The 15,966-nt window shown below is 25.8% G+C and overlaps 1 protein-coding gene across 1 annotated transcript in view; it reads right to left on the reverse strand.

The window, feature by feature from the left end:
- Positions 1-15,621, reverse strand: part of LOC145847391 (uncharacterized) — a gene marked incomplete at its 5' end in the record, with an annotated part of 35,957 nt that extends 20,336 nt beyond the window's left edge. Inside the window, 7 exons of the mRNA XM_082953590.1 lie at positions 915-1,106; positions 6,130-6,306; positions 6,910-7,095; positions 8,878-9,057; positions 9,955-10,149; positions 15,007-15,180; positions 15,448-15,621. Coding sequence (XP_082809716.1) covers positions 915-1,106; positions 6,130-6,306; positions 6,910-7,095; positions 8,878-9,057; positions 9,955-10,149; positions 15,007-15,180; positions 15,448-15,621 — 1,278 coding nt within the window. The remainder of the gene's footprint in view (positions 1-914; positions 1,107-6,129; positions 6,307-6,909; positions 7,096-8,877; positions 9,058-9,954; positions 10,150-15,006; positions 15,181-15,447) is intronic.
- Positions 15,622-15,966: the final 345 nt, after the last annotated feature.

A 15,966-nucleotide genomic window follows, 5' to 3' on the forward strand; every position in this document is an offset into this window, starting at 1 on the left:
AAAACTTTTGAACTTATTTATTGTGCATAGTTTAATAATCTCTATATGAAATCCAACTATTATTCCAAAACTAACGAAGTGATATATTGCCTACTTTAGGAAATCCTGTCTAAACAAAATCTTATCTTGATTCTCTTTGTGCAAATTCATTTAAACTTTTTGTAATTTTTTTCAACAAATAATTTTTGTTTCTATTTAAACAAACTATCTCTTCTGCTACTTTCGAATTTTCAACTAGCTAAGCTGTTCACTGCAACAAAACTTTATTAAAACAACCATTTACTTTAAAATAAAAAGTAACAATTTACATTTTTTGAACATAATTTAGCTAAAGAGTATAAAATTATTTTTATTTATAAATAAAACATAACATTTAAAAAATGACTCAAGCTCAAAATTTTGCAAACTTAAACTTTTATAAAAATAATGTAAACCAACTTTAAGTACTTGAAATAAAAAATTTCTGTTTAACTGAATTAGAAATAGGCTATAAACATCAAAAGTATATTTTCAGTTTTGTGAAAACTCAATATGTAAATAGTAAATTTTAAGTTTAACGAACATCAGAAACCATCACAACAGTCACAGAACTAGTTTGATATACATTATAATAATATAAAAAACGTAAAGCTACAAGTAAAAATTACTTATAAATAATACCGTACACTTTTAAAAAAACTCTTAACACAAACCTTCACAGAAAGTGGTTCTAATACTGGCAAGTACTTTAAAACAAGTAAAATAAAAAAATTATAAAAAATAATATAATTATATAATATATAACTACTAATATAAATAACTAAAATAAAAACTAAACATGAAACTGCTTGCTTTAAAAAAAGCTGCCTCACAGTAAGGAAAACCAATAAAAATATTACAAGACTAGTTTAACAATAAAATTTATCAACACCAACCTTCGCAGTAAGGATAATCGTTGTGGCTCCATTCCCCGTCCTCCGTGCAAGTAACTGAATCGGTGTGATCGGAAACGGTGTGCATTTTGAAGCCTAGTGCACACCTGAATGTACACGTCGAGTTGAAGTGTGAACGATCTGTGCATTTTATCGAACCGTGCCTGATTTGCAATACTTCGTTGCATTGCACTCCTGTTTGGTTTAAATATTTGTTAAAACTCTGTTAAAACTCCGTATATAGATTTTTGATTTACAGATTATGTATTTGATTTTTTTTTCTTTGAACATTGTTTAAATTTTAAACTAATGTTTTAGATGATTTATAAATAAAGGTATCATCATTTAATACAGGGGTCGGCAGGCAGTTGGTGGTCGCGGGCCAAATTTCAAGTTTCTAAAGTCTTCGCGGGCCGCAGTTTTAGTTTTAGTGACATTTCAATAATCTTATGGTTTTAGTTTTAGTCACACTATAGAAAATTTTTACTTTTATTCACCTTATTATTTAAAATGACTTTTAGCTATACATAGAATGCCTATTTAAAATAATGTTGATTATGATTCACATTGACTAATATACTTTAATAAATATGTAGTAATATTGTTAATAAAGTATATACTTTCATAAGCACTTAATAAGTTAAACTTAATACTTTTTAAATTTTACTTATAACCTAACTCTCTATAAAAACCTAACTTGAAAGACAATTTATGTGTTACTTTTATACATTTGTTATATCATCAACACTTTTTCATATTTCTAAGAATATATACTTCGAAAAAAGTTTTTGCGAGTTATACAATTTACACTCATTAAGAAATTTAGTAATTAGTTAACATAATAAAATTAATCTTTGTTTGTATTCCAGAAAGCTAAAACAAATGATTTAACATAATTTATTCTCAAATACTTTAATAATTAAATATTCTTTTAGTAATTAGACTTTTACATGGTTTCCACTTAAAAAGCAAAAATGTCTGAGATGCATCAAACCAGCTTAAATTTATTAAAATTTTAAAAAGCTAATAAATAGTTGTTAATCAAGCTTAAATACCTAGTTAAAATATCATCATTATCAAAAAGTACACAAAGTGTAAAAAACAAGAAAAAAATGCAATTAGTAAACTACACAACAGTCATAAAAACTATTCTGAGAATTGGAAGATTTCTTTAAAGTATTTGAAATAAAAGCTTCACACACACCTGAGTTTTCAAGCTTTTAAAATAGCCTGTTTGTGTAGCAACCCAGTTTAATATAAAGTTCACTACATAAAGAAATAACAAAGGTTATTAACAGTAAATAGATTACATGCCAAAAATATATAAGTCAGCTGGAATGGACAATTAAGTTTCTTAAACAAGTTTAACAAAAGTATAAAATATTATTGAGTCATTAGCAAAGTAGAAATTTTTTTTTCTATTAGTCATAATAGCAATTCTTTATTTGCAATAAGAATATTGCATTTAGAAATATTAATTGTAAAATATAAGACGAGCTACAAGAATAAAAAAACGTGAGTTAGGAGTTATTGCGAGAAACAATAAAAAAATCACCAAAGTCATTTTCGACTAAGCACATTATTATCTTCAGTAACTACGGAATAATCAGAAAAAAATTGTTAAGGCAAGTAAAAAAGTAGCAAAATTTATTATCTAAAATGAGATATCGTTTATAATTGAAAACTTTTATAAAGAATTGATGTTGGCGGTAATGAAAAACTTTTGTTTATTTCTTCAATGACAACATGAAGTCGTGTTTAGGAAATGCACGTAAGATGGAATGCACACAGAAACAACTGGAAAAAGTTCCAAAGAAATTTTAACTTTGTTTGTAAAGGAGACGAATCTGCATTATTTAAACACTACTTTGAGAATCATCATAGTGGTATTGAGAATATGGGATTGGATAATGCCTACAAGATAATGATTTTAGAACAACCAGAATTTAAAAACTTGGACTACATAGAAAGTTTATGGATAAAAAGTTTAAATGCAAAAATTAATGTAAATAAAACAGTTTATGAAGATTTAATAATTTAGAACTTGTTATTTTAGGATGTTTAAAAAAAGAGCATTTTTGTACATTGTGTTTTGGCTTGTTTACTTGTATGCATTTATGAGTTGTTAGTTAGTAGAATCTTAGTTATTTAAAAAAAATTTTGTATGAAATTAATTGTTTTATAATATAAAATATTTATAAATTTATATAGCCTAAAAATTTAAGTTTTAACTTTTATTTAATTTTGTTTTCTTTATAAATTAGTTACTATTAATTGTGTTTTATATTTTCAGCCGTTTATCGCTTGATAATGTTTTAATAAACGAAAGTACTAGCGTGAATTGAAAGCGTGTTATTTGTTCATTTTTAAGACAGTGGAAGCAATATTGTACTCTTTACAATAATTTTGTTAGGAAATGCATTAAGGTTATAAAGTCGCATAAATCCAATTAGGACTTTAATTAAACTGTTAACATGAGAGCACTGATAGAAAAACTATTGCTCATCTGAGAATTTTTATTAGAGATATTTTTACTAACTTTGACATTTTAGTAGAATTTCTTGGTTTAGTTCTAACACAAAGCACAACAATCGGTGAAATTTTTGAAGTAGAGGTGCAATGTACCAATACGGAGTTTTTGGAAGTACAATTCATTTTTTTTGGTATAAAGTTTAATTAAAGTTTAAAAAAATGTCTTATAACATTTATCAATATTAAAAAATAATGTTAAGCTACTATAATATATTTTTTAATAAAAAAAACATTTATTTGGTAATTTTTTTTTAGTCAAATCGAAATTTCATTACTTTTTATGTAAAAATTGTTTGAAATTCCAGGTTTTTTCAAAAATTCTTAAATTCAAGTTTTTTTCTAGAATTTTTAACCGTAAATTCACAAATTCAAAGCTTTTCCGGGATTCAACTTTTTTGGCAACACTGATTGTTCATTCTTTAATGTACACAATAATATAAATAATATTTTGAATTATATCAGCTGCAAGACTTAAAATTTTACATAAATTAAAACTCAAACTAACACTCACTGTGGATTGAGCAAAACATACATCATAAGTTTAATTTGCGACTCTTTCAAGCAAAAAAAGCCAGCTTGAGTCAACAAAAACATTCCCGATATTTTTGTATACAAAAAGCAATTCTAGCCAAAAACTTAAAAAATGGCTTAGTCGGCCTGAGATTTGAAGTCTTCAAGTAGTGATGTGTGGCAATTTTTAGTTGTTTATTTGCTTGATTTTGAACTATTTTGATTAACAATGTACAAACTTTATAAATTTACAATCCCTATATCTAGTTTATATTAAATAGGTAGCTCCAAAAAACAGCAATTGTGTGTATTGATATGCAAAGCATAAAAATTAACTTAGCTTGAAAAAAACAATGTTTGAAAAATGGAATGTATACCTAACAAAAAATATATTAACTTATGTCATATATATTGTTTTAAATGTGTCTGTACAAATTTAGATATGACATGTATAAATAAAAATGTTAGAAAAGTATACATAAACTAAACTTAAACTAACTAAAGTATTAAACAAAAAGTGGTTTAAAGTATGAGCATTTTTTGAAGTTGGTGTGCATAGAAAACTTATAAAAAATTAAAATGTGTCAAAACAAAAATCAAATGAACCTTATTTCCTATCACTATGTTATTTTAAATGTTATAATATAACATTAATATAACATTTACAAATAAAAAAATTATAAAAGAAACTGAGGTATAAAAAATATTGAAAAAGAATATCTAAGCTGTAAAGAAATAACACTTTAGTTAATTACTGTACATTACTTTTGTACAAAATGGAAAATATTTGCATTTAGTTTATTTAAAAATAGGTATTATATAACCGACTTATTAAATCCAAGCATCTTGACACTCTTTTTTTCAGATAATTACTTACTGCTGTAAAAAAGAAGTAATTATGAAACTGAGAAACATATCCTGTTAGAACCCTAATCTGTCTTTTTTACATTTTTAAACTAAAGCAGTAATTTCTTGATATTATTTTAAAATGTTATAGAGAGACTTAAAATCAAACTAATCAAATTAAGTCGAATTACCGAAAAAATTTAACTAGAAATATAATTTTTCTCAGCGGGCCACATTTACATGCTCGCGGGCCACAAAAATTTCTTTCGCGGGCCGCATTCCATTCAAAAAAATAACATGCTCGCGGGCCGCAGATTTACCCTTCGCGGGCCGCAATTGGCCCGCGGGCCGCAGTTTGCCGACCCCTGATTTAATAGTTGATACTGGTTATTGTAATAATTTTTTAGTAACTCAATGCTTTTTGTTTAATTAATTAAAACTCAAAATTAAGTCTACCTGATTATAGAAAAAACAATCTAATTATATAAAAATTTACATAAACAAAATTGACTGAAAAAGAACCTTATATGATGTTTTTTTAAAGGAAAATTAAATAAATTTGTCACATTTTTTTTAATATGAATAAGAATAAACACAATATAATTAAAATTTTAATTATTTTCGTGAAAAAATTACTCATCTTGACAGAACTTTTGCACGAAAATATTTTCAAAGGTTTTTTATGTTTACAAAATTTTTTGCAAGTTCACTTAAGTTGCTAATCCCATAATAAAAGTTCAACAAAATTCTGCAATGCGGCATCTGATTGTTACGTCATAATCGTGACTTTATGACGTCATAATACATAACGAGCGTCTTACGAGCGGCACAAATTGGTATTTTCAATTTGTCAGTAAATAAAAATTTCAAATTTACATGAGTCAATAAAATATTAAACATAAAATTAAGGTATAAAAATGTTTATTTTCATGTGTCAGTTCAAAAGTTCATCTTACAATTTGCGGAAAATTATAAAACTCAAAGTTAATTCTACGATAATTTCGATTATCTAGTTGAACATATTATTTTTACGGTAATTTGTAAAACTTGAAGAAAAAGAGAAAGAAAAATATAAACTTTAAAATTTTACGAGTATAATTTCTACTGGATTAACTAAAACATGACTGTAAGCAAGGTTTACTTTAATTAGCAAATAATCTAAATTGCATACTAATTCAATTTATTAAAAAATATTTGACAAAACAACTATACATCATAAATAAAAATTTGAATAACTCAGACATAAACGAATTTCAATAAGATATAAAAAAATTGAGCAATATTAATCGCTCTACAAAGAATTTTTTAATTAACTGTCAAACAAACAAACTTTCACACGTTGGTGGTGGATGGTCCCATTCAGTGGTGTTCAAACACTTGATGTCGCTGACACCCTGCAACTTGTACCCAACATCGCATGCAAACGCGCACTGTGAGTTGTACAAGTTCGCATCGCTGCATTCCACACTTCCGTGCTCAATTGGTTGTATTGTGTCGCAGTTCACCGCTGTTTGAAAATAATATGTTACTTTTTTAGTTTAGTTTGTTTAATACTTTTGTAACATCATAAAAAAGTTAAGTGTCATTAACATCAAAGTTTTTATGCTGTTTTTCTTAAAATTTATTAAAGTTGTATGTTTTCAATGTTTTTAGTTTTTTCATCTGGTAACTCAGAGTTTTTGACTTTAAGAGTTCAAGGTATAAATAAAAACTTCGAAGCCACTAATATTTAAAATAGAAATATTCACCTGTTGTTTTATGTTTCAACTTACAGGCAAAAGCTTATTTATGTTTTAAGATTTTATCATTATGAAAATTATCATGTTCAATAAGCAGCGGTCTAGTTGTAATCCAGGATAAAAAGCAGTTCGTAAAATACAAAAACTGCGTAAAGTAAAAAAAATGTGCTACATACTAATAAATATGTTGATAAAAAAATCTCTTTATATTTTTTAACTGCGACTCTCAGTAAATTAATTTGTCAAAATTGATCAAGAAGTAACAAACTAGTTTAATCTAGTATCTGATGCTAAATTATCAATATAATGTATACAAACTCTTAAAATTTCTATGAAAATATTCGAAAACAGCGGTCAAATAAACAACAAACGTTTGCATTTGGGTGTTTTCCCATCGGTGTCCCACCTCCCACTACTCATGCAAGTGGCGACATTCTTCCCGCCGTACAACTCGTACCCCTCATTGCAACTGTAAGTACATGTCAGTATTCCGCCTATTTTCCTGCAATGCAACCCACCGTAGGGTGGCGCTGTCAGCTGCGGTTCGCATTTCACTTCTGTAAATAAAGTTGATCAAATTTAATTGGTTGAGTAATTAGTTGCTTTAAAATTGTTAAAACAAATCAGTTTATGATAACAACTGATTTCCGCTTAAGTTCAATTGCACATCAATATGGCTCGCATTCAACTTCTGTGAATTTGATTATATTGAAACTACTTTAAAAAGTTAATATTTGGCCTAACTTGTAGTAATAATAGTTGTACAAAAATTATAAAGTAATATTACACAGGATTCAAATTTATTACTTTTTTAGTTATAAAAGATTAAATAGTTTGTATTCTATATTTTATGAATAGTTATCATGATTTCACTTCTATAGGTGGAAATCGGTTGGATATGATTCCACTCATTGATTATTTTGACATATTTTCTATTATATGAACTACAAACGTACTTTAAAAATCTAATGTAAGAGGTTTTTAGTAAATAACTAATTATTTACTTAAGGCAAACAGTATATTTGGCTAGATGAATTTTAAGTGGTCAATTAATTGATTATTTTAATCTGCATGTCAGTTTTGTTTGTAAAATTGGTAATGTTTAAATAGTTGACTAGAACATTGTTTCAAACAAAGTTTAATTATATCAACTTCAGATCTGCCGAAATAAGTTGTGTGTAAAAAAAAAACTTTTTAATTAAAATTAAACAGTAGACAACTCTGACGCTGGCTCAAATTTAACTTATATGTAGTTGGGAAATTATGGTCAATATTTACTAACTTGGTTGAAAAGGCAATCGATAACTTGACTTTAACTTGATCAAACTATAATAATATATCATCTTAAATTAATTTTAGAATAACACTTTTCATGTATAATAACATTTGCTTGATAAAATAATAGTATGTTACAAGTAATTGCTGGCTAACATTATTGTAAAAAAATATTTAAAATTACTCCCTTAAATACTATCAAATATCTATTTATGAGCATGTTTAATTAACAATTATTAAAAATATACTTTTAAACAATGCTTGGTTGTAGAACTAGAACGGTCTACGACTTTCAGCCAATTGAAAATTAAAATAGAAATAAAACAAATCAATCAAGTGCTATCACATTTGACTAGAGTAGGGAGAAATAAAATGATTAATTAATTAAGTCGGGAAAAACCAGTTAGTATTGTGGTGTAAGTAGATGATTAGATTGAAATTAAATTGTTGGTCGATTTTATCTGATTTAACTTGTGTTTATGTTTAAATATATAGGAAATGAGATTATTCATTAAATCTAAACTTTCTTATCTTTAGTTATTATTGGAGTTTAGACAAAGTCTTAAATTTATTATTCTAGAATGACTTATTTTTCATTCAAATTCAAAATTCAGTTAAAAAAAGAATGCTTAAAATAAAATTTAAATTAATTTAAATTATTCTACACAAAAAACTAACCGATACATACATTATAAATCATTAAAAAAATTTAAAACTTTAAAAAAGTATTAATAAAATAAATAAAACAAACGTAATGGCTCAAATGTTGCAAAATTAAAAATCAAATTGTTTGAAAAAAAAAAGCAATTTAAAACTATACTACACAGATAAAAAAAAACATTTTGTAAATTTTCATATATGTTCTTATAGAACGTTGTCTAAAATAAAATAAATTAAATTAAAATGTTACAAACCAGCGCAGAATGGTTCATAGGTTGTGTTTCACTATTTTAAATAAAATAAAAACAAAATATTAATATTAATAAACAAACCAGCGCAAAATGGTTGATAGGTGGTGTTCTACTATTTTAAATAAAATAAAATAAAACTAATTAAAAACAAACCAGCACAGAATGGTTCATAGGTGGTGTTCCACTGTTCATTCTTGCACCTGACCCCTTCAACACCTCCCAGCAAATTGTAACCGGGGTTGCAGCTGAACCTGCAAACTGAATGCTGGTTGTTCGCATCACTGCACGCCACCTGACCGTTCAGTGGCGCTCGCTTCTTGCTACACACCATCGCTGTAACAGTTAGATATTTTATATTTTATTAGGTAGTTTAATACAAACAAGACTCAGTTTGTTTATTTGAACTTTTTAACCTTTTGCGACCGTGAAATGTAAATGCTCAAGGTATTATTAACATTAGATTGGTTGTTAAAAATAATATACTATAGTGTTTATTTTAATTTTAAAAAAATACTAAAACACTGCTTTACAATGTGAAAATAAATAAATCACGAGTGAATCAATAAATTTAGATGATATTTGTACTTAAAGGTTAAGCGTATCGTACAAAACAAACCTTGTAGATACTGTACTAATTTTCTTGATCACTAAAATAAACAAATCAATAGTTTGAATACACTAAAAATAAAATTGACCTTTAAATGTTTTAAATTGTTTTTTCTAAAAATACACAACCAAAATATAGAAACCTTATACTTGATTTAAAACTAAATTTTAATCATAAAATATAATAATCAAATATACTACATAACTGTTTAATAAGTATCAAATATTATTGTTTTTGACATGTTTTAATAGTTTTATCATAAACGTTTTCACTTGTAATCAATTTTTAAAACATCAAAACAAGACTTTTAAATTATTTAATAAGTACATAAATATTTTTTTACAGAAAACTAAATAATACAAACAATCAATTGTGAAAATTTATAATGTACTTTTAAAGAAAATATGTTCCAGTGAAAAACTTGGAATTAAAAAATAGAACGAAAAAAACAAGCAAACAAATATACTGATGCAGACACTAGTAATTAACATTGAATATAAAAACAAAAAGTAATTCACACTAATAAAAAGTTAAACGCTTTTACTATTCTAAAAAAATTGTATAGTTTAAATTATAGTTTAAGAAATTTATATATAGAAATACATTTAAACAACAAAACTAACGTTGGCACTCGTACTGATCGAGGGTCCAGTCGCCGTTAACGTCGCACTTGACGCCGGTGTTCAACCTGCTTCCGCCCACAATACGGTAGTAACCCTCGTCACAATATAAAGTGCAGTCCGAACTGAACTTGTTGTAGTTGGTGCATTTGAACGCGCCGTGCTCTATTGAACCGAGCATCGGCAGGCACAGGTTCTCTGTTGTATTGTTTATTTATTTATTTAATTAATATTTTAAATGGTAAAAAAATAGTTGAGGCATAAATTCTCTGTTACTTACAAGATTTGGTTTTTTAGTTATTATTTTCAAATTTTGTAGAAAAATAAAAGCATGAGGTTTGTATTTATTTTTGAAAATTTTGTACTTCTTTTGTTTTTATATGAGTACTAGTGTGTTTTCTTTGGCACATTTCTTAATATAAAAATTTAACTGTTTTTTTGAAATTTGTAACAATATTTTTGTAATTTTTAAATTAAAAATTACCTTGACAGTTCCATTAAATTAGAAAGTTTGTATAATTAAATTAGTTTATTTTAACCTATTGTTTAACGTAAAACTTTGAAATATCGTTAAGTTTTTTTCTACAAAAACAAAACAATTAAATTTTATTAAAACTTGGAAACTAAAGTACGTTTTTATATAAGGTCAAAAGAATAAAAATAATAAATTTGTAAAATAATTCACACAAAATTGCAAGTCAATAATATTTTTTTAATACAGACAGTTATAAAAAATTCATAGCTTCACGAAGTTTATATTGCATAAATCTTTAAAAATTAAAGACAGGAGAAAAAAAATTAAAATGTACGTAGAGAATAAAAATAATTGACTTAAAAACTAACAAGATTTAATTTATGGTTTTTTTTAATGTAAAAATTAAAATACACATTAATAAAAACTTTATAAACAAAACTAACTTTAAGCAATGACAAGCTCTTTAAATACATTATTAAAGCTTTAAACAGTTTTACAATAGATTAAATAAAATATTGTAATTTCTCACTCTACCATAAAACAATTAAAAATCAAAGTTACCAAAAATATTGCAACTTTATGATTTGTTGGTAAAAAAAATTAAAGTAATTTATATAAACTCCAATAAGACAAACAAGTAGAATAAATTAATGCATACCATAATTATTCTTAGCTAAAATAAACAATAAATTGCTTAAAAAATAACAAACCAATGTTAGGTATAGTGTGTTTACCTGTGGAAAATATTAAAAAGTTTGTTGATTATTGACGTTTTTTAATAGCATTATAAAAAAAGTAGTATTAAATAAACTTATTTTTAATGGTGTATAATTTAACAATAAAACTTCGTCTGAGACCAATTAATCAACGTTGTTGTTAGTATATTTTTTATAGCATAGTTGCCATTATGTACAATTAGAGCTAGTAGTGCTAAAAAATATCTATAACAATTTAGTAAATAACAGTACTTTTACAAATAAAGCATACTTAAAAAAGTCAGTATTTATTTTCTTAGATCACTTTTACGTTTGTTGAAACTAACATAACTTATATCTATTACGCTTTCTTAATACTTCTCAATTGATATTGTACTTTACTATTGATAGGTAATATTTAAACAGGGTTATTGAATTTGGTATTGTAGAACACATTTACATTACATAACAGTTTTTGCTAAATCAGACTTTATATGTTTAAATCTATTGAAACTATTAAGTGAGTGACTAAATATTGTAGGGCTTACACCATGCTTTAAACCAAGAGGAAATGAAATCAATAACCACCGCTAATAACTTATTTGTAGATAAATTTGTATGTGTCTAAAAAACTAAAAACTCTTGCAATAATCACTTTACGTCACTAACTGATTGTCATGCACGCGAGTTAAAATATTTGAAAAAAATTTCCCAAAAGTACTTGAGTGTTATTTGAAATGTGATTTAAAGGTATTTCAAAAAAAAAATTCAATGACTTTTTTTTTGCTTTATAGTTTACAAGTTTTTTATTTCAATGAATATGTGGTTAGCTATATAAAACAGTACTAAACAAAAGACAAATTATTTTGCTAAAAATAACAGTTTCCAAGAATAAATAATTTTTTTAATATTAAAAACAAATATTGAAGTCATACATTGCCAATTTGTATAATTTACACTATGTTTTATTTCAGAAATTACAAAAAAAAATATTTAACAACTAAAATTATTAGCTTATGAAATAATACTAAAATTGAAAAGTCAAACTTTAAGTAAATAATTTTTAACTTTATAGTATAATTTTACATTTCGATTACAACAGTATACAAGTATTATTTGAAAATAAAAATAATCATTATAAACTTTGTAGCATTGGTTTAATTTATTATTTGTTACATATTTTTCATATATGAAAACCAAGGCATTGCATAGAAAGACAGAATTTCTTAACATTTAAAAAATAAATAAATAACATTAACTACATGCTACTTATAGGTACAGGTGATGCCGAAACAAGTATTCAATAAATAAATTTGAAATTATAAAAAGTACTGAAATGTTTTCAAATATAAATGAGTTCAACTTTTTTTCAATGCAGTGATTTTTACTTTTTTCAGACTTTCAATTTTTCTATAAATTAAAAACATAAATATTTTACTAACTTTTACAGGGTTTGCACCATGCTACAAATTATAATTGAATAAAAGAGAGAAGTCTTCTATGCAGATTTTAATAATTTGCTTAATTATATCAAGAAGAAAAAACTACAGACTCTTGTAATAATCTCGTTACGTCACTAACTAATTGTCGTGCACTCGAGTAAAATTGACAAAATACTCCCAACAGTGCTTCAGTGTTATTTGAAACGAATACAAAACTAACCTGGTTAGAACTTATTGTTTTCTATATGTTTATTTTTTATCCTTCAATTCAAATATTTTTTAACGTAAATGTTGTTAGTCTTATAAAGTAGAACTGGTAGAAAAGTTTAAACTGTACTTCGTAAATAAATAAAAACTTTGAACTTTCAATAACCATTAATCTGTGGATGAAGAAAAAATAATATGATCAAAAAAACTCACAGACTAATTAAAACCACATGTTACGCCACTATTTACTTAACTTTATAGTGTAAAAGTGTTTAGTAAAAAAAATGTTTGGAAATTCTTAAAATTGTTGAAAAAAAAAGTCAACTTTAAACATGTTTTAATTGGCAAACAGCGTTTCATTTATAGAACTAGTTTTATTGTGTTTGCGATTTATAAGTATTCGTTCACCTTGTTTTAAAGGTAGTTTACACTATAAAAAATAAATCAAATATTAAAATTTCTGCAAATTGAATATTACGACGAGTGTAGAACTTGAAAAAAAATGTTTTAGCGGATAAATATCATTGAAATTGTAATGAAATTGGTACATGTTTTTTTTATACTTTGACATTATGGAAGTTGACATTTATAAAATATTATAAAAGAATGGTAGAACAGGATTATTTTTATGCAGGGTTTACACACTGCTTTAAAATATACTATAAAATAAACTACGATATTATGTTAAAAAGCTTAATTTCGCTAAGATAATCTATAAACAAAACAAAAGCAAAAACACATGCTACAAACCACGTTACGTCATTAACTACTTTTCATGCTTTCGCAGAGAAATAAGTCAATAAAAAGAAAACTTTTCACAGTGCTCAGTGCTATCTCTTGAAGGAATTCTTGACTGATTATACCTTTGACTTCATTAATTTTGTTTTGTGGTCAGTAGTTTAGTTGTTATGTTTTAGTGAATATTATGTTAGAATCTTACAAGAGAAGTGATCAAAATGTAAATTATTTTGCTGAGATTCACTTTAATAATTTGTGAATTTCAAATTAAAATGTACAAACCTTGAAAAAACTTTAGTTTATCATAATTTATAAATTTATTTAATTAAATTTTAACACACGTCATCAAAATATAAGGGATGGTGCTAAAATACGCAGTTAAAATTTTCAACTAAACGATTAAATACATATTTATGTTCGATTAAGTTTTAAAGCTTTAACACAGTACATTTGGGGTCTAAATCTCGAAAAAAAAAAGAGTTAAATACCGTGCTTTAATCAAATTAAATTTTTGCAAATTAGTCCTGTGTAAAAAATTTCTTATTATGTAAACAGCTCAAGGTAAGCAAAAATTACAAATAAAATGTTTGTTTTTTATTTATATTTAACATTTTCAAAACAAGTAAATGGTATCACAAGGTAAAAAACTAAACAATAAAATCATTTTCCATATTTTATTTATTTTTGTTTATTATTTGTAAATACTTTATATTGTTTTTAAAATAATTTGGAAACCAAATGAATAATAGTGCTCAATCTAGAAATAGAGAGCTAAGTTAATTAATAATTTATTGACAAAAATTGCTACCTTACTAACCCGGTTTCACCTAAAAAGGATCTTCAGAGTTAGGTGACTCTGAAGATCCTTTTTAGGTGAAACCGGGTTAGTAAGGTAGCAATTTTTGTCAATAAATTATTATTTATATTGTTTTTAGTAGTTAAAATTAATGATAAATAATAAATTAAAAACTAATAAATAATCATTTAACTTCACACTTAACGGTCATATATTTATTCGTTAGCAATTTTTTTAATATAAACAATTCTTCACAATGAGACATATATTTCATTAATATGGTGAATTATATTAATAAACTGTAGAAGGATCATGGTATACATTTAGTTAATAAAACATCATATTTTTACAAAAAACAAAGCAAATATCACAACAAATAATCAAACGCAAATATACAAACAGGGGCTTATAAGTGTGTGACTTTAAAAGTATGGCTTCTTATTTGTCTTTACGACTAAATTGGTTTATATAGTTAGAAATTCAGAATCATTAATATACAAACAAACAACGAACAGGCAATTTATGATACCTACTAATTCTACAATATTACATTTATTTAAACAAGATACTGTTATGCCTTTACATATTTGAAACTAAACAACTTATAGTTTTTAATAACCAAATGTGTAAAATGTTATGCAACTTACACTCGTGTTTTGGTACCCACATTTTACATTTTAGAAAGTTTACAAAAGAATCAACGAACCCTGACAAACGGGGGTTTATCGCTCCAACCGTCCGCGGTGCACTTTATGACGTCACTGCCGTTCAACTTGTACCCATCGTCGCACGTGTAGTGACATTCTCCGTTGATGACGTCATCGTCGCAAACGCGCGACCCGTGCAAGATGTCGCGCACCTTGCCACACCGGTGTTCTGTGAAAAATTGTGACTTTTTAATATGGTATTTATAAGTGTATCTTTTTAAAGAAATCTTGAAAATTCAAGATCTTTAATTCCTATTGGTATTCTGTGAAAAAAACTGTATTATTTATTATCACAATTTTCAAGACCGAAATTTCATAAATCTCAACTTTAGTTGAGACAACACTAAACAACATTATTAATCAGAATGCTACTTATTTGATTTTTAGTTAAAGTTACTTTAAGGGTTTTAATTAAAAATGATTTATATACGATTACCTTCGCAAGTGGGGGCACCGTGATCCCACCCGCTCTCTAGGCACGTCATCGTTGCCATGCCGTTCAGCACGTAACCATGGCGACAGGTGAACTCGCATTCTGATTGGAAGTTGTTGTCGTCACTGCAGGTCACGTCTCCGTTGCGTGGCGACGATTGCACCATGCAAGTTATTTCTGTTGTGATTGAATAATACAATATAAATAACAAATAAATATAATACAAACTACTTCATATAAACAATAATTTACATTACTATATTATTGCCATTATACAATTTAAATTTATTCCTGTTGTGGAAAAATAAACAAAACAAATAAGATAATTTTTAATAATAGTTCATACAACTGTTTATTCTCATTTATGGTTATTTATGCTTAAAACTAATACTACTTTTTGTATGACATTAAAGATAAAGATTTTTGTTGAAAAACATATTTAGTTATAAGCATGTTTCTTGCGAAAAAATAGATACCTAAATGCATTGCATAATTTATTTTGACATCGACAATAAGAAATAA

Source organism: Thalia democratica, unplaced genomic scaffold (assembly GCF_965202585.1).
Source record: "Thalia democratica unplaced genomic scaffold, ktThaDemo2.hap1.1 HAP1_SCAFFOLD_909, whole genome shotgun sequence".
NCBI lineage: Eukaryota > Metazoa > Chordata > Thaliacea > Salpida > Salpidae > Thalia > Thalia democratica.